This window comes from Coenobita brevimanus, chromosome 86 (assembly GCF_032717465.1).
Source record: "Coenobita brevimanus isolate Jiangsu-jjx chromosome 86, ASM3271746v2, whole genome shotgun sequence".
NCBI classification, from domain to species: domain Eukaryota; kingdom Metazoa; phylum Arthropoda; class Malacostraca; order Decapoda; family Coenobitidae; genus Coenobita; species Coenobita brevimanus.
In genome coordinates, this window is record NC_137039.1 from 26,557,903 (window position 1) to 26,583,800 (window position 25,898).

Here is a 25,898-nt window from a genome sequence, read left to right on the forward strand (position 1 = left end):
TGATCACAAAATGGTGTATTTTCTTTCATTATTCTTCATTTCTGAGTACTGTATAAAACAAAATGATGTGAAAAACATTCATTAAAGAAAAAATGTTTACTGGGGTTGAAAATAAGACAAACTGCTGCAGAGTGAATAATTAACCACTTTTTCCCAAGGATGTACAGTACATTGTATTTATTCTGGCCAATTTCACATGATTTTGTTATGCTAAGGAAAAACCCCATGGTGTGGAGATCATTTCATTTATCCCTTTTAGCATGAGGACATACAGCATGCCCACATTTTATGATGAGGATGTTTGAAAAAATTCATCACATAAAAGTTTATCGTATATCGAGTCGACTGTAACATAGGTTTAACTGAGATACATTTTTAGCCAAAGGTCACCCACCCAGTAAAGTTTAAATACAAGTTTCCAGCTCATCTCAGTCAGTGGTTATTTCACTTAATTGCATCTCACTTACTGTTTACCACCTGAAAATTTGTTTCCAAGTTATCTAAGCTGGTATTGTAGTTATTTCAATTTACTACACTTCACTTACTCCTTGAACTCCAGCACCACACTGTTGTTCCATCAGAGGTACTAACATGCCTGACTGAGTTCAAAAGCCATCTTGGAACAAAAAAATCATTTTAAGCTTGCATGTCAGCAATCATACTCTGCAAGATGAAAATAGTGATTGTACATTGAGCAGTGAGGCTTCATGTAAGATCACAATGAGTGTATAAACAACAATGTTATTATATACAGATTAAAGATCCTAACTTTTTTTGTCTTTGTATAAGTGATTTATCACATACTGGTTCATCATATAATGAGGATCTGATGTACAGTACTTCTTTCATTATTTTAGCTAATGCCAGACACTTTTGTTCATCTGAGAATGGGCTGTTTGCCATATAGTTAAACATGTTATGTCATTAGCCCTCTAGGGCCGAAAATTGATAATACGGATTTTTTTTTTTTTTTTTTTTTTCTGTACAGTACATAATAATATCTAGAGGTGCAAAGGTGTAGGTGTGTAACTGCTCCTGCTGCAGTCATATTTCACAGTGCAGTGCTGTTTGTCAACAGTATTATTCTTTCTTATAATAATGTATTGCATCTTTTATCTTGAATAGTGGAGTTTTCACATTTTTTTTTATAACTCTAATACAATTTTTGGTAAAAACAATTTTTAATTAAATTCCAGTCGCATAAGTCTGATGCTGTAGTTGCTGGGATGTAGTAAGTTAAAATGCATTCCACTGACTGAAGGGTTGAACATTTTATACTACCTGAGGACCTATGGTTGCCATGAGATAGGATGTTGTTGCAAGTGCTACACATTCCAACAAAAGTACCTGTACTCTAAATAGGGACAGACCAACAGCACCTCAAAGAAGGGTCACAATTCAAAGGATACTGAAACTTACAATTATATAACCTTTCACTCTTTCAGATGGAACAGCTGGATTTGTTGATGCTTATTACAGTGGCATCATTCAAAAGACAACTTCCCAGAAACTGGTAATACCTTGCCGCACCACACTCCCGAACTTGCCAGTTACACTCACCAAGGATGGAATTGATGTGAGTTATAGATCACTCTAACACTCCTTCTTGCACACCCACACACCCACACCCACACCCACACACACACACACACACACACACACACACACACACACACACACACACACACACACACACACACACACACACACACACACACACACACACACACACACACACACACACACACACACACACACACACACACACACACACACACACACACACACACACACACACACACACACACACACACAAGGAGAGGTCTATAAAGATGCAGCAATGCAAGCTGAAATAATGAACAAATGTTTCCAATCAGTTTTCACTAATGAAAAAGAGTTTGTGGAAGGGGAGGAAGTTATTAGAAATGTACTGGTGATAAAAGATATAAAAGTGGAGGTAAAGGAAGTGTATAAATTACTGGAAACTCAAGATGTAAGGAAAGCCCCAGGATCTGATGGAATTTTTAATTTGGGACTGAAGGAATGCAGAAAACAACTGGCTGATAAAATTCACAGTTTAATCGTGTGTTCTCTGGAAGAGGGGAAAGTGCCACAAGAATGGAAGAGGGCAAATGTGGTACCAGTTTATAAGGGAGGAAACAGGGAAGAACCCCTGAATTATAGACCAGTGTCTCTAACCAGCATGGTCGCAAAATTGTGTGAGAGAATCCTGAAAGACAGATGGATAAAATATCTAGCAGAGATGAATATTTTGGCTGAATGTCAGTTTGGATTCAGAAGTGGAAGGTCATGTGTTTCCAACTTGTTGAGCTTTTACTCAAGAGTGATTGACATGGTACAGGAGAGAGATGGTTGGGTGGATTGTGTGTACTTAGACTTAGAGAAGGCCTTTGACAAGGTACCTCATAAGAGACTAATGTGGAAACTAGAATATATAGGAGGACTGAAGGGGAAACTCCTGGAATGGATGAGAGACTTTTTGAGAGACAGACAAATGAGGACAGTGATAAAGGATAGGATGTCTGGATGGAGGGAAGTAACAAGTGGAGTCCTTCAAGGCTCGGTGTTGGCGCCAGTAATGTTCCTGATTTACGTAAATGATATGGTAGATGGAGTGAACAGTTATGCAAGTCTGTTTACTGTTGATGTAAAGATCTTGAGGAAGGTAGAGGTTGAGGAGGATTTTAAAATGCTGCAGGAGGATCTGGATAGGATACATGATTGGAGCCGGACGTGGGAAATGAAATTCAATGTAAAGAAATGTAAAATATTGGAAATGGGTAAAAGTACCAGGAGGCCATCACTGAATTATTTGTTGGGTAATGAATTAATCACAAGAATGAGAGAAGAGAAAGATTTGGGAGTGCTGGTCCAAGATAGTTTGTCACCTGAAAAACACATTAACAAGATAATTAGAGAGACGTATAACTCTTGACTAACATAAGAGTAGCATTTCATTATATGGATGAGGAGATGATGAAAAAATTGATAGTGGCCATGATCCGCCCCAGGTTAGAATATGCAGTGGTAGTGTGGTCCCCACACAAAAAGAAAGATATAAACAAGAGTGAGAGAATAAGATATAAACAAGATTGAGAGAATACAAAGAACAGCAACCAAGATGGTCCCCAGTCTGGCAGATCTGTCATACAGAGAGAGGCTAGAAAAGCTGGATTTGCCTTCCTTAGAGGAAAGGAGAATGAGGGGAGACATGATTGCAGTGTTCAGGACCATGGTGGGAGTAGATAAAATTGACCAAGAAGATCTGTTTTTATGTGATGAGGGCAACAAGAGGACACAGAATGAAATTGAAAAAGTCAAGCTACTTGAAGGATATCAAGAATTATAGCTTTCCTTATAGAAGTATAGACTTATGGAATAGCCTGGACAAAGAGATCATCCAGTCTAAAAGCTTAAACAAGTTTACAGCTAAATTTAACTTATTGAGAAACAGCGATGGGAACCCACGAGCATAGCACATTTCGTGTATATCACAGTTAGGTATATTAGGTAAATACATAAGTATTTGGAACAACTTAGACGAAAAGGTGGTGCATGAGGAAAACATTCATGTGTGTAAAGGTAGACTAGATAAATGTGGATATGGAGTCAGGACAACACGAGCATTGCTCAATTCCTGTATACTACAAATAGGTAAATACAAATAAGTAAATTCACACACACACACACACGAACAGCCGGAGAGAGAGGTCGTCCCAGGCATCGCTCCTAACCTTGAGTAGTTTCAGGAATTTTGTCTGTCCTGTCTCCTAGGGTCTTTCTTTAAATTTAAAATAATGAAAGTTGGTAGACTACCAAAAATGTAAAGATTTGTTGGCAATAGTATACATGAATGTTTGTGGCTTATTCGGTAACAGCTGTTTAGGTACTTTACCGGTACATTAAAGATGGCCGAAAATGTAAACAATGAGGGAATGGAATTTCAAGGATTTGATGCTAATACTAATGTCATGGACCTGGTGAAAACATTAATTATGAGGATTAGTGAACTCGAAAAAAAAGTAGAGAATCTAGTGATAAAGGATGTGTCAGGAAATACGGAAACCACCATACAGAGTCTAATCCAGTCCAACGAAACAGCCAATGAAGAGATTAAGAATTTGAAGAGGGAAAATGTTGAACTGAGGAGGAAACTTGAAGAGAGTACTAATAAAACGGAGAAGGTGAGTAATGTACTAGAAGAACACAAGGCAAAGTGGGCACACGTAGAAGAAGAACAGAAAGAAGTGGTCAGCTTAAGAGAGATCATCCAGGAAGAAAGGGAAATGAACAAGAAAGAAATGGAAGAAAATGTAGTGAAAATACTGAAGAAAAAAGAGAAAATAGTGAGAGAAACTGTAGAAAGGAACAGATGTGTGGTAGTATTTGGAAACAGGGAAGAGGAAGAAAAGGTTAGGTTCGCAAGACTCGAGAGAAACATGAACATGGTGAGAGGAATATTAGGCAAGATTGACCCCGAAGGAGACAAGTGGGTAAAAGAAATTGAGGAAGTAAGGAGGATAGGGCCTTATAAGAAAGGGGAAACAAGACCAATGAGAGTCAAGTTTACATCAGAAAGTGTAATAAATGAGATACTTAAAGTGACCTGGAAATTAAGCAAAGAGGCGGGGATGGAAAATATTATAATAAGAAAAGATCTGAATGAAGAAGAAAGAGAAGTTTTAAAATCATTAAAGGAAGAAGTAAAGGAAAAAAATGATAAGAGGACAGAGGAAGAACGTAATACTTTTTTTTTGGAGAGTATTGGATATGAAAGTAAGGAAATGGTATTTAAGGAAATAGAAGTGAAGGAAACTAGGGGGGATGGTTGTGAAAGATCAGAAGTTGAGGATGTGGTACGGACAGAGAGTAGGAGAGAAGAGGGTATTAATAATGTCAAAAATAATTTGAAGGTGATATATACTAATGTTGATGGTTTCATATCAACAAGGATTGAAATTAATGATTTCTTGAGAGAACATGAACCTGATGTCATGTGCTTTGTAGAGACCAAATTAAGAGAAGATATTGATGTTCATTTGGGAGATGGTAAATACAAACTGTGGAGAAAAGACAGAAAAGAAAAAAGGGAGGAGGAGTGATGATAGCAGTGAAGAACAACATAAATGTAGATACTGTGGAAATGGGAGAAGGCAGGGCTGAAGTGATATATATGAAATTAGAAACTGGAGAGAATGTTAAGAGAGATATGGCGGTAGTGTATGTTCCCCCAAAGACGAGAGCATGGAAGGATGACGAATACCATGAGATGTTGTCAGATATGGCTAGCTACTTGCAAAAAATAATTGAGAAAAGCAATAATATAATTTTGGTGGGTGACTTTAATTGTAAAGAGGTGAACTGGGAGGAATGGTACTCGGGAGGCGGCGAGGATTCGTGGGGTACTATGTTATTAAATATAATAATGAATAATGTGATGACACAGTGGGTCAAAGAAGAGACACGGTTTCGAGGTGAGGACACACCAGCAAGGTTAGATTTACTGTTCACCAAAGAACCCGATGTAATAGATTCATTGGAATATCTCTGTCCTTTGGGAAAAAGTGATCACGTGGTCATTGAGTTCCAGATGTTAATAGGAAACGTCGAGCCAAGAGACGAGCTTCATAGACAGGGAAGATACAACTTTGGCAAAGCAAATTTTACAGGATTGAGAAACTTTTTTGAAAATGCGGATTGGAGAAAATTCAGAGAAACAAGAGAGATACAGAGGAAGTGGGATATCTTTCTAGACCTCTATAATCTGGGAGTGGAAAAATTTGTACCAAGAGTAAGAGGGAAAGAAAACAGGAAAAAGGAGTGGTTTAATAGAAGGTGTATGATAGCCAAAAAAAAGAGAGATAAGGCGTGGAACAATTGGAGAAAGAGAGGTAACGACAGAACAAAGGAAGAATATAAAAGAACAAGAAAACGAATACACAAGAATACGTAGGGAAGAAGAAAGGAATTTTGAAAAAGGTATAATTGACAAATGCAAGGATGAACCCAAACTGTTTTATAGATTTGTTAATGGCAAACTGAAACAAAAGGAAGGAATCACCAAGCTGAAAGTAGATGGAGAGGTCTTTAAGGATGCGGCAATGCAAGCAGAAATAATGAACAAACGTTTCCAGTCAGTTTTCACTAAAGAAAAGGAGCTTGTGGAAGGGGAGGGAGTGATTAGAAATGTTCCGGTGATGAAAGATATAAAAGTGGAGGTGCAGGAAGTGTATAAATTACTGGAAACTCAAGATGTAAGGAAAGCCCCAGGACCTGATGGAATTTCTAATTGGGTACTGAAGGAATGCAGAGAACAAATGGCGGATAAAATTCACAGCTTAATTGTATGCTCACTGGAAGAGGGGAAAGTGCCAAAAGAATGGAAGAGGGCAAATGTGGTACCAATTTACAAGGGAGGAAACAGGGAAGAACCCCTGAATTATAGACCAGTGTCTCTAACCAGCATGGTCACAAAATTGTGTGAGAGAATCCTGAAAGACAGATGGATAAAATATCTGGAAGAGATGAATATTTTGGCTGAATGTCAGTTTGGATTCAGAAGTGGAAGGTCATGTGTTTCAAACTTGTTGAGCTTTTACTCAAGAAGCGATTGATGTGGTACAGGAGAGAGATGGTTGGGTGGATTGTGTGTACTTAGACTTAGAGAAGGCCTTTGACAAGGTACCTCATAAGAGACTAATGTGGAAACTAGAATATATAGGAGGACTAAAGGGGAAACTTCTGGAATGGATGAGAGACTTTTTGAGAGACAGACAAATGAGGACAGTAATAAAGGAAAAGATGTCTGGATGGAGGGAAGTAACAAGTGGAGTCCCTCAAGGCTCAGTGTTGGCTCCAGTAATGTTCCTGATTTACGTAAATGATATGGTAGATGGAGTGAACAGTTATGCGAGTCTGTTTGCTGATGATGTAAAGATCTTGAGGAAGATAGAGGTTGAGGAGGATTGTAAAATACTGCAGGAGGATTTGGATAGGATACACAATTGGAGCCGGACGTGGGAAATGAAATTTAATGTAAAGAAATGTAAAATATTGGAAATGGGTAAAAGTACCAGGAGACCATCACTGAATTATTTTTTGGGTAATGAATTAATCACAAAAAGGAGAGAAGAGAAAGATTTGGGAGTGTTGGTCCAAGATGGTTTGTCACCAGAAAAGCACATTAACAAGATAGTTGGAGAGACTTATAAGCTCTTGACTAACATAAGAGTAGCATTTCATTATATGGATGAGGAAATGATGAAAAAATTGATAGTGGCCATGATCCGCCCCAGGTTAGAATATGCAGCGGTAGTGTGGTCCCCACATAAAAGAAAGATATAAACAAGATTGAGAGAATACAAAGAACAGCAACCAAGATGGTCCCCAGTCTGACAGACCTGTCATACAGAGAGAGGCTGGAAAAACTGGATTTGCCTTCGTTAGAGGAAAGGAGAAAGAGGGGAGACATGATTGCGGTGTTCAGGACCATGGTGGGAGTAGATAAAATTGACAAAGAAGATCTGTTTGTATGGGATAAGAGAGCAACAAGAGGACATGGAATGAAATTGAAAAAGTCAAGCTGCTTGAAGGATATCAAGAAATATAGCTTTCCTTACAGAAGTATAGACTTATGGAATAGCCTGGACAAAGAGATCGTCCAGTCTAAAAACTTAAACTAGTTTAAAGTTAAATTCGACTTATTGAGAAACAGCGACGGAAACCCACCAGCATAGTACATTCCGTGTATATCACAATTAGGTATATTCTTAAATAATTGGAACGACTCGGACAAAGAGGTGGTGCATGAGAAAAACATTCATGTGTGTAAAGGTAGACTTGATAAATGTGGATATGGAGACAGGACAACACGAGCATTGCTCAATTCCTGTATACTACAAATAGGTAAATACAAATAGGTAAATACACACACACACACACACACACACACACACACACACACACACACTTCTTTTGACAGCTTAATTTAATAGCCTTATCTCCATTGTTTATATTTATGCATTACTGGTATATCTTTATCATACTGTATTCTCCAAGAAATCTTATTTTGTATGTTAGTTATGTATTCATAATAACAGTACTAATTTTACTATTAAAGCTTCATTAGTACAGTTTACTGTTGATTTAATGTAGTTTTTAGAACTAATTACTGCATTATGATTTTAATTAACAAGCATGTATGAATGTAGTAGAGCTTGAGCTAATCAGCAGGGAGTGATTGATGCAATACAGTATAGATGTCACTGATTTGATTGCCTTGCATATACTGTACCAGGAGTTGTACAGTTAAGCTGGTTTTCTTTGTAAATACGTTGGATAATGGGGAGTCCTGGTGTTTGTTTAGAATGTTTGTATGGGTGATACCACAAACATGTTCATGTGATTTAGTCTGGTGTGCTGCTTGTATCGTTTTATGGAGAAAAGTAATGCCGTGGTTCAGTCAAAACTTTCTTACCCAACTTCTTAACAACCAAATACAGTATCTTAGCATATTACTGTTGGGAAACAAAATCTGCTGATGAATTTCGTGCATATTTTTTTTAATCAATTACCAAAAATCTGAAGATCAGAAAGTCAGTTGAACTGTGTTATTCAGGCAAGGTCTGTGCAGAACAAGTTGAATATTAAGATCTTCACTGAAATGGGCATTTTTTTATGAGACATTCATGTGCATCCTAATTGTGATACACTTGCACTTTATATTGTTGTTTTAACAGACATGAATTTTGGGAAGGGGGCATGGGAGACATATGCCTTCTTAGTTTTGAAAGACCAATGATTATTTGTAGTAGAAGAACAGTGATATTTGTGAAAATATATGCAGTAAAGATCTTAAATGTTGTCTATCTATCTATTGCCAGACGCCTCAATCCCGTTTGGGGTGGCCACAAACAAATCGCCTCCACGTCGCCCTGTCCCCTGCCATTTCACTGCCCTGCTCCCAATTCACACCCCCCTCTGTCATATACCTCTCCATCCCATCCCTCCATCTCATCCTCGGCCTCCCCCTCCCGCTTCCCCCCTCCACCTCACTCACATACACTCTCTTCGTCAGTCTCTCACCCTCCATCCTCTCCACATGGCCAAACCACCTCAGTATGTTCCTTATAACGCTTCCTATCACATCCGCATCCACACCACAACGCTCCTTTATATCCTCATTTATCATATCAGTGAACAGAGGGATTTAGTAACAGATTTTGAGGAATTTGGTAATGAGTCAGTATGAATTCAGACTTGTGGCAGTTCCACTAGGAATCATGCCCCCCTTTCCTAAAGTCATAGATCCAATCCCGTTTAACCTGTTCAGTCTGTTATTATTATTATTTTTTTTACATATTAACTCCAAGCATTTTTAATCTTCATAGGATAGACCACATATACTGAAAATATTAATGAAGGTTTAAGCAATTCCTCCAGTTTGAAAGTCCTTCCTTAGCTGAATAACTTCATCTGAAATTACCTAGAATGAAATGATAATATATCCACAGACTGATACTGTTAAGGAAGGAATTACAGTACAGTATATTTATGATACTCACTTTTCCTAAGCATACCGATAAAAATTCTTTCTCAGTCTTTGTTGCTTTGGAATGTGGCTACATTTTTCATACCTAACAATTACATAATTTTGTGTAGTTTAAATTCGTCATTTATAAACCATTATGGAAATGTAACTAAGATAATACTGAATCTTAATATAAGAAAGTGATAGGATGTGCATATTTCTATAATTTTTCACCATTTCAATATAATGTCATGTAGGTGATGAAAAGAATGTGCTTCAGACTGGTACTGTGTGTGATGCTGTGTCTAGTACCTCTCAAGTCCTATATGAGGGGTGCAGGAGAGGGGTGTCTTCATGTGATGGCACTGATATAACCAGATAGCTCCTTTGCCTGGTTATGTAAGCATCCCTCAGCTTCCTTCCTATCCATTAAAAGGAGAATGATGGTCTGCAGAAAAAGAGTAACTTCAGGCTTCAGTTCACTGGGTTCACATCTAAATGAGCCAGGGACTACAGCAGTAGTAACAGTAACAAACATTGTATGGAGATGATGCTGGCAGATACTAAAGGTTCATCCAATTAGTGACTGGTACTGTATAGTATGTGATGTTGAGTATCTGGCATGTCTTGAGTACAATGCAGTAATATTCTTGTATCCAGACTAAGTCAGGCAAGGGCAGTCTGAATACATTACCCTTCCACAGTGAACAAAATTATGGGCGACAGACGAACTCATTCACTGTGAATTCGTTCACTGTGAACAACATATCTCATGGGAAATATTGCTTACAGGTGGCATTGCTCCCTCAAAGTCCACTTTTTTAGCCACAGAGATGTACCAAAGGGCACATTTCAAAAACATACAGTACAGATACCTGTATATAAAATATGACAAACACATGGGTGTTTTCCTTGAATGGATCACATGGCAGTCATGACTGGCTTGAATACAGGTGGTTCCAAGGCAGGTAGATACACTTAGGGTGTCCCAACCACATCACCTACCACTCCCTCGTTCCCTTCATCAGTCTTTCCCTCATCACCTGACTGAACCACTTCCCCATGTGCCTCTACCTCATTCACCTCTCCCATAAAACCTTTAAAGTCCAGAGTTGATACCACTGACATCACATCATCATTGTCTTCCCCAGGAAGTGTAGCAGATAATGTAGAGGCAACTGGCTCCTGTTTTTCTTGAGTTCGGTAGTAGTGTGTGATGAGTGTTAGTTTTCTTCTGTTGACTTCCATATCGTGCCTTTCAGTGTAATAATGAAAAGTGGTTTCTATCCCATTGAGCACTTCCTGTGTTCTAAGGTAGCTGGTTTAGTCTCGCCCTCATCACCTGACTGAACCACTTCCCCATGTGCCTCTACCTCATTCACCTCTCCCATAAAACCTTCAGAGTCCACAGATGATACCACTGACATCACATCATCATTGTCTTCCCCAGGAAGTGTAGCAGACGATGTAAAGGCAACTGGCTCCTGTTGTTCTTGAATTCGGTCGTAGCGTGTGATGAGTGTTAGTTTTCTTTTGTTGACTTCCGTATCGTGCCTTTCAGTGTAATAACAAAAAGTGGTTTCTATCCCATTGAGCACTTCCTGTGTTCTAAGGTAGCTGGTTTCATTTGCCCTGACCTTTTGTCTCAGAACATCCACTGCCACTAGAATTTTACTGATTTTTGACATACTGTAGGCAAATCTTCATCCTCCATTGGATTCTGCTCAACAGGTTGCTCAGATCTAGTCTCTCGTGCATCGTCTACTGGAGTGGGGGAGTCATTCAATATGGGATGGTTATGGCCTACTCTTTCCCCTGATTTCATTCACTCGGGGTCCAACTCATTTATTATGGTTTTGCGAACCTGATTACCCCTTGCTCTTTCACGAGGAGAATCGTTTACTTTGAATACGTTCACTGTGGGAGGGTTTTGTACTCAGGTTCTCCAGATACTGAAAGTTTTATCTGAAGTTGCCTAGAAGATGCTGAAAATCCTATGGAAGCCATCCCAAACATATTTTCCTTTGATATAGTATATAATATACTGTAGGTATAAAAAAGCAATATGGTACAGTAAATAAAAAAGTGCACAGCACTGTATAGGTTAAGATAACCTTTCCTATGAGAGTGATTATGTCAGTAAACAAATGACATCATGACAACTTAGAGTGGTGCGGGCAAAACTTGTCAGTTTAACGTTGTCACATGTATGAATAATGAGCAATTCATCAGACACAGACTGGATGTCTAATGAGTTTGTTTGGTGAGTAAGCTATCCAGCTATGCAAGATACATAACAAAGTTCAGAATAAATAAGAAACAAATTTTTTACCCACATGCTACCAAAGAATATTAACATGGAGACAAGAGAATTGCTCAGTGTTGTGGATGTCTGTTTCCATCATATATCTGGATTTTATTACTCAGTATTCATGTACAGCAGAGTCATGACAATAAGCATAGCCACACAAACTAAGGAAATACAAACTCACTGCTGGTAAACAAGGGCACAGAGTGGGTCTGAGTATGGATATGCACGTGGTAGCTGGTGAATGGTGATACGATCAAGCAGCCTGATGACACCACCACCACAGGTTGCACAGCCAGTACCCATGCTGTTTAAAGTCTAAGAAATGTTACAGCTCATAAGGTCTGGATAATGTCATATTGCAGGTAATGGGTCTTGTGTCTGGATACAAAAATGATTACTGTATAAGGCTTAGTACAGTAGGGTGTGTGACTGGACTTACAGTATTCTCCTGCACCCATATCCCCCCCACAATACTATATACGACTAGAGTTAGTGTCCTCCTTCCCCTCACAGTACAGGTACAGTACTGTACGTTACAAGAATTAACCCGCGCCGTCCCGAGGACGTACTTCCACGTCCTCACGTTTTGTCACAGCTAATCCCGAGGACGTACTTCAACGTCCTGCAATTGCAAGGTTCATAATTTCCACAATTTTCAATTTTCGCGAGTCATTTTTGGTACGTATACACGGGACACCTGCCTCAACAAGATGCCAGGCAGAGACAATGCCTTACCCAGCATGACCTCCTCCCCCCCCCTGCATGCCCTTTTCTCAGCAATTCACCTGTTATCAGTGACCTGGCCAGTATAGCCATGTCATGCCACGGTACGAAATTCAGGGCCAGAGTGATTCCCCAATCAATGACAATGTGGAGGACAAACTTTACATAGCATTAGAGGAAGAAACAGTTAGAAATGATGATCAGGTAATGTGGCAAAAAAAGGTCAGGTATTAGTGAGTGAAACAATGCTTATAATGCCTATATTACTGCTTGAAAACCAATATACTCTTGTACTACATATAAATTCGTAACAGTAAATAAATAAATACCGTTTATGAGTGGTGTGAAATAGTTATCCTCCCATAGAACTCGTTTTCTTTTGTGCCAGCCTGATAGAAAAACCAGTAAAGTAAGGAGGCTCTCCTACCTGTAATGAGTATTTTAAACCTCAGGTGAGCGATTTCTCTATGAATTTTCGATGTTTCTCACCAAAAGCGAAAGTTTTAGCAAAAAAAAAAAAAGGTCGAAAATTGCCCGGGATTGGGGGGTACCAGTGGTCGAAAAGTGGCCGGGACGGGGCGGGTTAAAGTGTCTTCCTAGCTTCCTCACAGTACTGTACATGGCTAGATTTACAGTGTCTTCTTACCCTCCCCACAATACCACACATGGCGACTTATAATGTCCTACTATCAGTGCATGATGTCCTTGTACCCTCCTTACAGTACTATGTGCAACTGGACTTAATATCGTATTTCCCCCACTCCACCCCACAGTGCAGTACATGGCTGGAGTTAAAATGTCCTCTTACCTCCCACAGTACTGTACATGGCTGTACTTTGTGTCCTACCATTCCACCCCACATTACCATACAGTATATGGCTGGACCTAAGGTTCCACCAACCCTCCCTAACAGTGCTCTATGTGGCTGGACATGGCAGTATCTGGAAGTGGCTAATGATGCTACTTTCTGAGGAAGCATCCACTGCCTTTGTATTGTATGGGTAAATATAAGCTTTTAGCATGTGCTGGAGAGGGATGCCTTTACACAGTGGCACTGATATAACCAGATGGCTCCACTGCCTGGTTATATAAACATGCTGCAACTTCCTCCTCATCTCCTAAAAGGAGGATAGTGGACTGGACTGCAGGAGAAAGGCACCTTCAGTCTACAGTTTACTGGATTCACATTGAAGTGAGCCTGAGGTCATAGCAACAACAATAATAATAACAACAGTAGTATCAACATCAGTTATAAGTCTTTAGCTTTGCAAAGTCTACTTGGCAAATATTTAATTCTGTACAAAAGATGTAAGGGTACTAGCTTTCAGTGTTTTGTACATAATTTGGTACAGGTATTTGCCCATTGTTTTCATAGTGTGATGTGTATTTTGTGGTACAGTTATGTTTGATGTTTTGCATTAGCTATGGTATGTAATTATACAGTGCAGGGTATTGCTTGATTAATTGCAAAGTGTATGCTTAGAGGAACAACAGTAAAGGACTACAGTACAGCACATTACTCGACATAAAAATTACTCCCATGAAACTGAAAGTTGAAGCTCATGTACAGTGCTCTGTGAATAATGTCTTTACAGGTCAGGATGTAGATAGTTCAGATACTTAATAGTGTCACCTCAGAGTGTAACTCACTGATCTCTTTACTTAAAATTTCATCTTCCTTCTTCGTTCCTCAAGATTACCAATAATGCGAGAGTGGAAGCATTTGACCCAAAGGTGGGATTTGTGTTGCGTGACCTGGTTCTTCAGGATGCAGGGATGTACTTCTGCAAAAATGATCGCTTTCGAGACCCATACATGGTTCATGTAGGAATAACTACTTGTAAGTTTTTTTCTATTTTCTTATGTAGAAGTCCTTAAATCCTGCATTAGGTAATGTATTCAGTACTTATTACTATTTGTATACTTTTTTCTGTAAATCAAGAATTCAGTAGCTTATCTTGTCCATTTGTTTATGTTTTAGAGATATACAAGCTGAGAATATAAACAATACAGCTGACCAGATTTGACTGTAAAATAATGCACAGAAGCAGTTTAAATTACACTTGAACTGTACATTACAGTAAGAAAATTGTTTAAAAATCAGCTGCTACATTAATATTGTCTTGGCATGTTCATTTCTATTCATGTTGGATGTGAGGACTTTTACAGTGTCTTTTGGTACAGTAAACGATTGAGTTCCTGGATTTAAAAGTAGGTTGCATAGATGTTGGATTTTCCACTATGGTATACTTACAATTTTTGTTGTAATTTTTACTGTTTGATTTGTTGGATGTTTTGACATCAAAGGAAATTCAACAAAGCAGCATCTGTCACTAGTTGCCATGTCAAGCTTAGTGGGCAGTGAGGGAATTATCTGTCATGGTACTGTCTGGGTTCTGGAGAAAGGTGCTAAAATTTAACTGTGGTTGAACATTATACAAAATATGACCCCAAAGTTTTTTTGAAAATAACATGAAGGATGCCTCTGATATCTAGTCCCAGGGAGCTGTTATCTCAGACCTGAGATGGTCTTGTGCTACTACCTGCCTTGTATCATTTTACTATTCTGTTCCACTATGTTCGTATCACCATTTCCACAACTGTGCACATTCTGGTTTTCTTTGGTTTGTGCTCTATCTTGGATTTTGCATATTACAGGGTGTTACAGTACATGTATTACCGTATATGACTTAATTTGCCTGTTTTGCAGTATCCATCCATCCATCATCCAATCCTACGTTGCCCCATGAGGAGCGTAGGAGCCCGGGGCTAGGCAGTTGGTCCTGACATTTAAGATGAGAGTGACCAACCTCACTCATCCCTGAGTGGCATTACATGAGCAATAAACCCCAACCATCCCTTGGATATAAACCTTCACCGGCTCAATCCGATTGGAGCACAATAATTACCCACTAAACCACCAGGCGCCAAAATTTGGTTATATGGTTACCACCCAGCATAGTAAATGGTTTCCTGGTGTACAGGAAACCATTTGGCTTGTCATTCAGTGTAGAGTCACCCATAGGCAGAAGGAAAAGGAAAGAATGAAGGAATGAAAGACAGAAGAGGGAGTGTAAAGTCACCCATAGGCAGAAGGACGAGGAAAGAATGAAGGAAAGAAAGATAGAAGAAGATGGAAGGAAAGAAGGATTGTGAAAATAATACAGAATACTGTACATATTGATGACCATGTGGGGATGCTCACCATCCACTCACTCGATGCAGAGCTGCTTGGGAGCCTGCCCTTTCCTCTCTTCCTTCCTGCTTTCCTTCCTTCCTCTTCTGTCTTTTTTTCTTTCATTCTTTCCTCCTCCTTCTGTCTGTGGGTGTCTACACTGAGTGACAAACCAGATGGTTCCATGTACAGCAGGAAACCATTTACTACACTGAATGGTAACCATATAACCAAATTATGGTGCTTAGCAGCTTAATGGGTGAGTAAGGCTCTCCAATGGGATTGAGCTGGTGCAGGTTTATATCCAAGGGATGGTTGGGGTTTATTTCTCTTGTAATGCCACACCGGGATGAGTGAGGCTGGTCACTCTCATTTTAAATGTCAGGACAATCTTGCCTAGCCCTGGGCTCCTATACTTCTCATGGGGTAACACTGGATTAGATGATGGATGGTGGATGGATGGATGGATGAACACATGGTTCAGTATTAAGTTGTGGTGATTAGATGATGTATGTATCTTTGTATGTTTGTGAGTCATGATGTAGCTTCCCATATGGTCAACAGTTTTCTCCAGCAGGCATCCCTTGAAGGAGCTGACCATTTAACTGTCCCATGTTGGACCTCCTTACAAGTTTGAACATGTCAGCTGATCATGTTTACTGGCAATTATTGCAAGATTTCTTAGTGATGCATGGTACATGTAGGGTTGGATCCCAGTGTCCAGTAGGCAAGACTTTCTTAGTGTTGGTGATGAAAGACTGGACTCTCAACAGAAGTTCCAGACTGTTGCCATTATGACTGTTGACCTGATACGCTTCTGACCAGATTGTGAGATCAATTTTGTGTTCCTTTATTTTTTGCCTCTTAGATTGTGAACCATTATTCCCATCTGAGAGAGTCACAATATTTTGCGTTTAACCCTGCTGTGTCCATTCATGTGGTTTAAGAGCACTGAAAAATTCTCCAGTAATTGGAAAGACAGCACAAAGCAGGTCATAGCATCAGACTGTCTTGATGAAGACAGTCCTGGAGCCAGTACCTCTTGCCTTCTTGCTAGATGCATGGTTCATTACCATTTCACATATTATTATGTAGAAGGCATTTTTAAAAACATTTTTCAAGCATGTTTGAGTTTAAGCACTCTCTCTTCAACATCGTGTCACTGTGATTCCCTCAAGAGCCATTATAGTTCTTGATGTGGAAACTAGTGGAGGTTGTGCTGAATTTTTTTAGATGTGTCTACTGACAGAGGAAAACATATTTATATTCACATAAAGACAGATACCTGCAAGGCCGGAACTAAATTTTTGCTAATAGCGAGTGAATTTTGATGCACTTTAAGGAAGAGGCTGCCAGTCATCTTTTGATAGTGATAAGCTATTGAAAATGGTGATGGAGGAAACATCCCAGACCCAGAGAGAGCTCAGGATAGAGTGTATTGCTTTTTGTCTCTAGTTGAAATGCCAAGTAAAGCATGACAGTCTTCTCCCTGAGTTATTAGTGTCTTGTCTACTTATTTAAAGTGAGCACTGTATGATGCTCTTCCAGTGTTTCTTTTGTGGGATGTGCTAAGAAGCCCGCTGTTGCTTAGTGCGCTGGCCATTGGTACATATTAATGTTTGTGTTTAGTGACATCATGCTGACCACACCAGAAGTCTGGCTCCCAGTTTGCCCATGAGGAAGGTGTGACATGGGCCTATATTCTTGTCGATTAAAGAGGTTTTGTAGCATCTCATCCTTATAAGCTTGTTTCTGTAGAATGTACATTATTGTATTCTGGGACAGAATGCTATCTGTGTAAGCTATATTGATATATAGATATATTAAAGAGAAGTCATTAAGGGAAAGGTGCTAGAAAGCCATCTAAGTTCCCTGTAATATGGCTCATAGGCACTTGCTTTGAATGAGCAGAGAAGACATGCATGACCCTGGGTAAAGGTCAGTATCTTGTGAGGCACTTTGCTTGAAACTAAAAATAATTGCACCATATCTTCTGCCTGGATGATGTCAGAAGGTGGCTGAACAAAAGTCTCATCTTCAGGGTGTCTCCAAGTAATGAACAAAGAGCAATTTTTTTTTTTTTTTTTTTTAATGGGCACTTTAAGCTTCTTATAAAATGCTTGTCGTAACTTCCTCCAGTGATTACACTCAGCTGATATCTGGTTGGACTTCCAGTAAGTTTCACACGTTTTTTCCTTTGGCTTATTTCCCCATTTTGGACAATCGTTGAATATATAGTACTGTACGTCGCTTCTAATGCTTTATCTTCTTAAGCATCATTTTAAGCCTTGAAAAGAATTGGCTTATGTAGATTCCATAGTCATATTTTTTGCGTGTACTGTGCCATGATGTAACTGGAGTGGAAGACCTTGGCTTATATTCATAAAAGGTCTTAACCAGTTCTTATGATAAGTGCATATGGATATCAGTGGTTTATTATTTGAAATAACTTTGTTTTGTAATATTTATGTTATTACAGTATTCACCAGACAGGAGTTTGGTTTTGAAGTGTTTGGTAGTGTTACTGATTCAGGATAAAAATGTAAGCCTATTATCTAACAGTACATGCAAGCTCAAGAAGCTTGAATATGACCCTTGGCTTCACTTGAGTTTGTTTGTCTGGTCATGCTTGCTGTGCTTCATGGTATTTTTGAGTTTCATGGCCTTTGCTTATTTTTGCTGCTCTTCCGAGGCATTAAGTTTTGAAAGGACGAAGACACTGTAAGTTTTGAGAAAAAGGGGCCTGAACACTGTCTCTGTCTCTGTCTGTCTGTCTGTCTTTCTATCTGTCTGTCTGTCTGTCTGTCTGTCTGTCTGTCTGTCTGTATGTCTTTCTATCTGTCTGTCTGTCTCTGTCTCTCTCTGTCTTTCTCTCTGTCTTTGTCTGTCTGTCTGTCTGTCTGTCTGTCTTTGTCTGTCTGTCTGTCTGTCTGTCTGCCCCTCTCTCTCTCTCTCTCTCTCTCTCTGTTAATAATGGCTCATTTACAATGTATAAGGTATGAAAATGATTCCATGGAATTTATCCACACACTGAATTAAAAAATGCTGAGTCATTTTATTTTTCCATCAGCCTACAGTTTCACTTATATGTGAATAATGGCATACATGCATAAGTTTGTTTATATAAGTAAGTACAAGGTAGTACTGTAGATACCTGAGAAACAGAAACAAAAAATTCAGCAGGCAGTTAAATAATTTATAATAATTTTATTGAATCATTTTCTTTAGTGCAGTGTAATGAAATTTTAATATAATTTATTTGATTTAACTTAATGGGTGGTTGCTTTTGCCTTTACCACTTGTACCAGTTGCTATAGGAAGTCTTCTCCTTTTCAATTGACCATTACCCAGTTTAACAAAACTGAAAACGGATGTCCTTATCCCTTCAGTACTAAATGCCTCATACAGGTTTTGGTGATTTTGTGAAGATTATGGGAGGCTTTGCTTTTCAATGCTTGGTATTCAAATACCTTATCATAATGGTCTTCAGGAAACTGCTTGCACATAACTTGTTCTGAATTAATATTTAGTGTTCATTGCATTTACCTTAACCTATTTAATCCAGTGCATTTGAACATTTTAAAGACATGTATTTAAAGGTTTAGGAACTGTGAAAAGTCATTGTGTTCTTTACAGTGTCCATGCTACTTGTTCGTAGTACAGTGCAGTACTTGGTTTACTGTGTGTTCCCTTTTCAAGTATTTTTGTCACTTATTTTAGGCAATGAAAATCTGTAGTTTTTAGAGGATTTTTCATATTTTAATTTTTGTTTTGTATTTTTTATGTGTACTTTATTTACTGCAATATTTTCATATTTTTCCTCCCTTGACAGTCCATTCATTTAGCTCCTCTGGAGTGCTTTTTTTTTTTTTTTTTTTTTTTTTTTTTATAACCCCATCCTTTCTTACATTTTTAACCTTACTTCATACTTCATTGCTCTTTCTCATTCTTCTCACTCTCCCTCTGCTCCCTGGCCATTTCCCACTTCTTTCTCTCTTTACCCTGCTTCTGCATTTCCTTCTCTGTCTCTGCCATTTTTTTCATGTTATTCTCCTTCACTTACTCTAGTTCTGATCCTTTCACTATGCTTGCCTACCAAGTGTCACTTCTCCATTCTCTTGCTTTCCATAATACTTTGGTGATTTTATTTCCTTTTGGTACCCTTCTCCCTGCCTTGTTACACCCTTCTCAGTTCTTCTGCACCACTCAGTCGTCATTTTCTTTCACCATTTTCTCTCCAACATCCACACCCCTTTCAGTCACTCAGTCCTTATGAGGTGCTATCCAAAATTTTCTGGACTGGGAATGCAACTCCTAAACGGATTGTTGTAGTGCGATGCACCTCTAGGTGGCGGTACTAACATGCATTGTGAATCAGTGCGCCATGTGGTGTGGAGTTAGGTGGACGTGGGGATTAGTGACATTCGTTTGTTTGCTGTCATGGATGTGTTGTCTGGTGGTTTTGGAGATGGTTATAAGAAAGGAACAGTGAATTTGCATCAAATTTTGTGCAAATATTGGAAAAAAATGCAACAGAGACCTGGCAATGATTCAGTGAGTGTTTGGTGAGCAATCTCTTGGTCAGACAGCCTTACAAAGACCCAAGAAGGCCAGACAGGTGAAAAGCAATGTCAGGAGCACGCTGATTGTTTTCTTTGACATCAGGTGGATTATGCACAAAGAATTTATCCCAGCTGGCCAAACCGTCAATTCCAATTTCTACTGTGAGGTTTTGCAGTGACTCCATGAAGATGTGAGAGGGTGACACCCCAGCCTTTGGCGAGACAGCAACTAGCTGCTTCACCATGACAATGCCCAGGCTCACAGTGTGCTCAACACCCATCAGTTTTTGCCCAAGAACAACATGGCTGCTGTCCCCCATCCTCCTTACTCACCGGATTTGGCTCCCTGTGACTTCTTTCTGTTCCCGAAAATGAAGATCAAACTGAAAGGACGTCGATTTGATACCACTGAGGACATCCAGAAGGAATAGCTGGTGGTGCTTGATACTCTCATCGAATATGACTTCCTGGGAGCATTCCAGAAATGGAGGAAGTGCTGGGACCGGTGTATCAGTGTGCAAGGGAACTACTTCGTGGGTAAACGCAGCCAATAAGAGCTATGGTGAATTTTCAGTTTTATTTAGCATTAGTCTGGAAAATTTTGGATACCACCTCATATTCCTCTACATTCCACCTTACCTTTCTATGTTTTTTCTTCTTCGTTTAGAGCTCATATCCTATCCATCTTCCTTTCTCCTTCCTTATCATTGTTTGCTTTGCCCCACACTGCCTCATCGCAGGTGACTTACAAGGCTGTGTTTGATGCAAAAGTTGGGTTCATACTACACAACCTTGTCATCCAAGACTCTGGTCGGTACACATGCCATACCAGAGGCTACCCAGAGTCTGCTACCTGGCACGTTCGCATCAATCGTAAGTCTCATTCTCTTGCACAGATGGTTCATGTTAATGTAAAGAACAGTTCTTCCACACAGAGGGTTCAGAGTGATCTGTTTGGATTCTAAGATGACTCAGCTTAACATCAAATATAGTTCAAGAAGTGCACAACAGCTTATTATCTATATGGGTTGCTTACCCACATGGTTCACATTAAACATGGATAGTCCAAGTAAGCTGTAAGTTGGTACACTTTGCCTTGAAATTCTTATGCTCAGTTAAAACATTGCCTGTGAAATTTGTATGCTTTTACCTGTAGCAGCTGTGGCTCAGTGGGTTAGAGCGCTCTGCTCTGACTGAAGGGTCGGAGGATCGAATCCACCTAAAGGTTATTGGTAGACATTAGGAAGGACATCCGGTTATAAAATGCTACACGCTCCAATCTAAAAGTCCTCTACCCAGGGGTAACACCTTAGCCCTTTGGGGATACCTGGCACAAAACCAAACCAACCTGTTTTACCTGTATGCAAGTGGCCCTCAGTATTTCTGGAGTCTTACATTTATTCAGGTTCAGCTTAAAATTAGCATCTCTCCCCATCTTATAGCCCACTGCTTAGCTAGTCAGTACTGCCAAATATACAGCAATGTTGCATGGCTTTTTGATAGATTCAGATGAGGTGAAAACTACTCACTGGATGAACAGAAGTATAAGCTGACTTGATATCACTGGATTGTGTTAGCTTGTCTTGTCATCCATGGCTGCATTGTTTATGAAAAAATGTAAGTTAGCAGTTTTTCAACCACATTGTTCTTGGTGACATGCCTTTTAGTTTACTCTCACTGCTACCATCATCATCGTCATCATCATAATCATCATCCAATTCCAGTTTGTCCCATATAAACAGGAGTGTAGGGGCCCAGGGCTAGGCTACTCAGTCCTGACATTTACAGCAATCAAATTATTTTTTTCAACTTGGGGAAAGGTTCATTGTATTGAAGGGATTATTAAGGCTATGTCTCACTACTCCTGTTGAAAAAAATGTTACAACCTAAGTACAGAATAAAAGCAGGAGATGACAAAAATAAAATGAACATTATCCTTTCGCTTTGTGGGTTAATGGTATCTTCATATTTTAAGATGACCTAATACTGTACTAAGCCTTGTGTTTGTAAAATCTGTAAGCATGACACAAATAGAACATAGTAAGATAATGTAATGAACCACGTAAGTAAGTGTACTGTAAAGATTACAGTATTGTCCTTCATATAATAATACAGTACTTTTTAAAATAAGTTGTAGTGTGAGCTGTTAAATGGCAAATAGTTTCTTGTCATCCAGGAAATCAATTTCTGTGTTGGGTGTTAACCATATAACCAAATGACTTCTAGTGTCTAATTTATCTGGATGGGAAACTGTAATTGTTTAGATTTGAGGGGTAGTTGACATTTATTGATTACATAATGCCACTGAGGGGCAAGCAAGGCTGGTCCCCATTGCCTTTAATACTGGGACTGAGTAGCATAGCCCTGGACCCTATGTTCCTAATGGGGCAAAAAGAGGATAAGATGGTGAATGGATTTATTCTTTGCAGCCACCCCCACCAGTCCAGTTTACCTCAGATTTGCTCATACTTTATGTCCTTTTTGAATTTTTCTTTTCATGATATGTATGCATGCATGAGTAGTTTTCAGCACTCTAATTCTCATATTTTCAGCACAGTAATCCTAATGTTGTCATTTCACTAAGGTTTTCGCTCAGTGCCTGCATCCTTTCCTTTGTGCTACTGACACAGGTGCCAAGCTGCATTTACCTCATCATCTTTAAATTTTAGAGCAGCATTTTCAGATTGTTTTGTAGTTAGTCTGTTTATAACTGTTTGTATGGTTTACAGCATTTTGTGTCACTCTGAACCCCTTCAATCTGGTGACATAGTTTTCACTTTATTTTTGCTGTCTCCAGGTGACTGTATTCATCTTGGGAAAGACTTTTTGAACATGAGGCATTAAATGTACTTGTAGCCTCAGTTAACCCCATAAGTATCTGGTGTCTTTTCTAACCTTAATAAAATTGCCTGGAGGTAGCAAAAGTAAACTGGATTACAGTATACTGTTTTTACTCTAACTTGGCCTAGAACTGCCATCTCTCCATCTTGAATGCCTATTTGTAACAATAGATGAACACTAGAATATGGGATTAGTCATGAATACAGTATATGAAAATTATGTGGAGGAGCAGTATTGTGTTTTTCTGCCACTGGGCTACATAAAATAAGCTGCAAATGGACAAATTATCTTGGCCAAATTAAGGTGAAATTAAGTATTGTATAATGTGTCACTGGACTCAAGGAGTTCGAGACATGATTATTAATCCTTTCAGTCTGATGATGTATTTTTGTTCTGTTCTTAACATCTTCAGACAATTTTATTTGCCTTATGGTAGACTGTTTGATCTGGAAGGGTTAGATACTGCCCATATTAAACCCATTACTGTAGGACATCCCCAGTGAAGAATAAATTAATCAAGAGATTGCAGTAAATAAAATAGGAAATACAGTATATCATTAGATTGAAGGGGTTAATGGCATGTTCTTAACATCAAAGGTCCCTTACCTTTACAACATGGTGCTAACATTTTGCTGTAAACTACTGTATTGTTTAGTACTACAGTATATTTTTCAGTTCAGTCTTTCATACATCATATTCAAAATAATGTAAAAAAAAAATCAGATATGATCACAAAATGGGAATAAAAACTTCCATAATAATTTAATGCAGTCTTTGAAATATTCTGTACAGGGGTGTCAAAATCCATCACATCACATTACTGCTCGTTTGAGTACTTACATTGTTGGTACAGTTATTAATTGTTCAAAATGTTTTCACATCCAGAAGGGTAGTCAGCAATCACTTACCAGTTGTTTTACTGGTTACAAAACTTGTCTTGATTCCTTTCAGATAAATGCCTGCTTTTATTCTTATTTTGTAACTGTGTTAAGTTTCTCTTTGGTACTCTCATCAGTTACCAGTAAGTAGAGAAAAATGTGCAACATAAAAAAAAAAAAAGTGAAGAAAGTGTTATTATTTGAACTCAGTCATTTTGAGAAGCCCTAATAGCATATCTGCTTGGATAACTGGAGTTTTTTGTACAGTACTTGTTTACATCTTTTATTCTTTCTCAGATCAGAAGTACATTCAGCCACGAGCCACACTCTTCTATATTTGCCCTTATGACATAGCTCTAAAACTTATCATCTTTAACTATAATTGAAATTTGGAATAGGTTGTAATTGTAGGTGATGCAGTTATAGTGACTGACTATGGCCAGGTGTTGAAGGTTGTTATACTCTTTTCACTTTAACATGGCCCCGATTTTTGTCCTTTCTGTGGCTTATTTCACATAGTTCAGTGGCAGAAAAAGACAAAACAACGGCTTTGCATCCTTTATGACTAGCATCATATTCTGTTGTTAATTTATTGTCACAACTCAGCATTCAAGATGAAGAGATGGTAGTTTTAGGCCAAGCTGGAGTAAAATGACTATACAGTGGTTGTGGTAAAGTGTAGCTTTAATTTGAACTGGATAATAGTGTGTGCTAAATCAGGATGTAATAGTCATGGGTTTCTTATTCTTCCCACCCTTGACCTTCTTCACCCACAGCCACTGAACAAAACCTGCCCCAGCCAGCCATCATTAAGGGTGAAGGTCAGCTCTTCGTGGTTGGACACAGCTTCCGCCTCAACTGTTCCCTGATCTATGATGGAGATGTTGTATTCCGCTGGACCCTTCCAAACCCTAATGCGGTGAGCAGAGAGAGAGAGAGAGAGAGAGAGATTGATTGATTTTGGAATAAGGAGAATGTTTGATATGAAACAAAGGTTGATAGTGAGTCAAATCAGGTTGTTAGGGGCGAAGTTTTGGTATCATCAGTAAACCCATTTTCATTTCATTTAACCTCCACCTACTGGGAAATGTCAAAATGGGTGGACAGGGACTGCAGGGTGACGGGAGGAGCCGCTACTGTATTTCCACCGTCGTTTGAACTGGCCGCCATTTGATCTCTGTACCAAAGGGCATGGAGAGACTCCTGCCACCTCATGCACACTTACCTCAGTCTTCTGTGTGACCTTGCCAGGTGTAGAATAATATTTTCTGAAACTTCTCGTCCAATGCCATTCACGCCTTATGCAGACCCCTTGTCTCTTCCACCCCTGCCAAACCTCTTTCCAAAGATATTAGGAAGGGCTCAGTAATAGTGCCATAGGGTATGCCTTGGATGCCACTGTGTCTAGTTTATCAAGCAGTGGAGAAGTTATCACATTGAGAGCAAAGCCAAAGTTGGGGCCATGTGCATAAGCACAAATATATCCTGCCCCAAGTGGCAATAGTTACTCAACTTCTTCTCATCCTTACTCATCGATGTGACCACCTGTAGACCCGGGGATGTTTTCATTTGCAAGAAGAGTTGATGCATAATATGGTCTTTAATTTATTACCCTAACTGCTACTTTCCTGGATATGAAGCTTTGAAAACAGGCTATTTGGGGGAATATACCCGTAGTGAGAGAGCGGCTGTGGCAAAATAATGGCAGCATGTAGGGGTTAAGATACACAGGCATTAACTGTACACTAAGCTGATTTAGGCCAAAGCTGCCTTGGTATATGAAATGCAGATATATAAAGGAATAAACAATGTCCTAATGATTTCGCTTGTGAAGTAGAACCACCAGTCAGGATATGTG

General features: G+C 39.1%; 1 protein-coding gene across 1 annotated transcript in view; it reads left to right on the plus strand.

Moving 5' to 3' along the window:
• Positions 1–25,898, plus strand: part of LOC145410619 (vascular endothelial growth factor receptor 2-like) — a 105,369-nt gene that overhangs the window by 37,644 nt on the left and 41,827 nt on the right. The window contains exons 6-10 of the mRNA XM_080280732.1: positions 1,446–1,576; positions 14,280–14,424; positions 20,349–20,488; positions 21,062–21,194; positions 24,817–24,959. Coding sequence (XP_080136858.1) covers positions 1,446–1,576; positions 14,280–14,424; positions 20,349–20,488; positions 21,062–21,194; positions 24,817–24,959 — 692 coding nt within the window. The remainder of the gene's footprint in view (positions 1–1,445; positions 1,577–14,279; positions 14,425–20,348; positions 20,489–21,061; positions 21,195–24,816; positions 24,960–25,898) is intronic.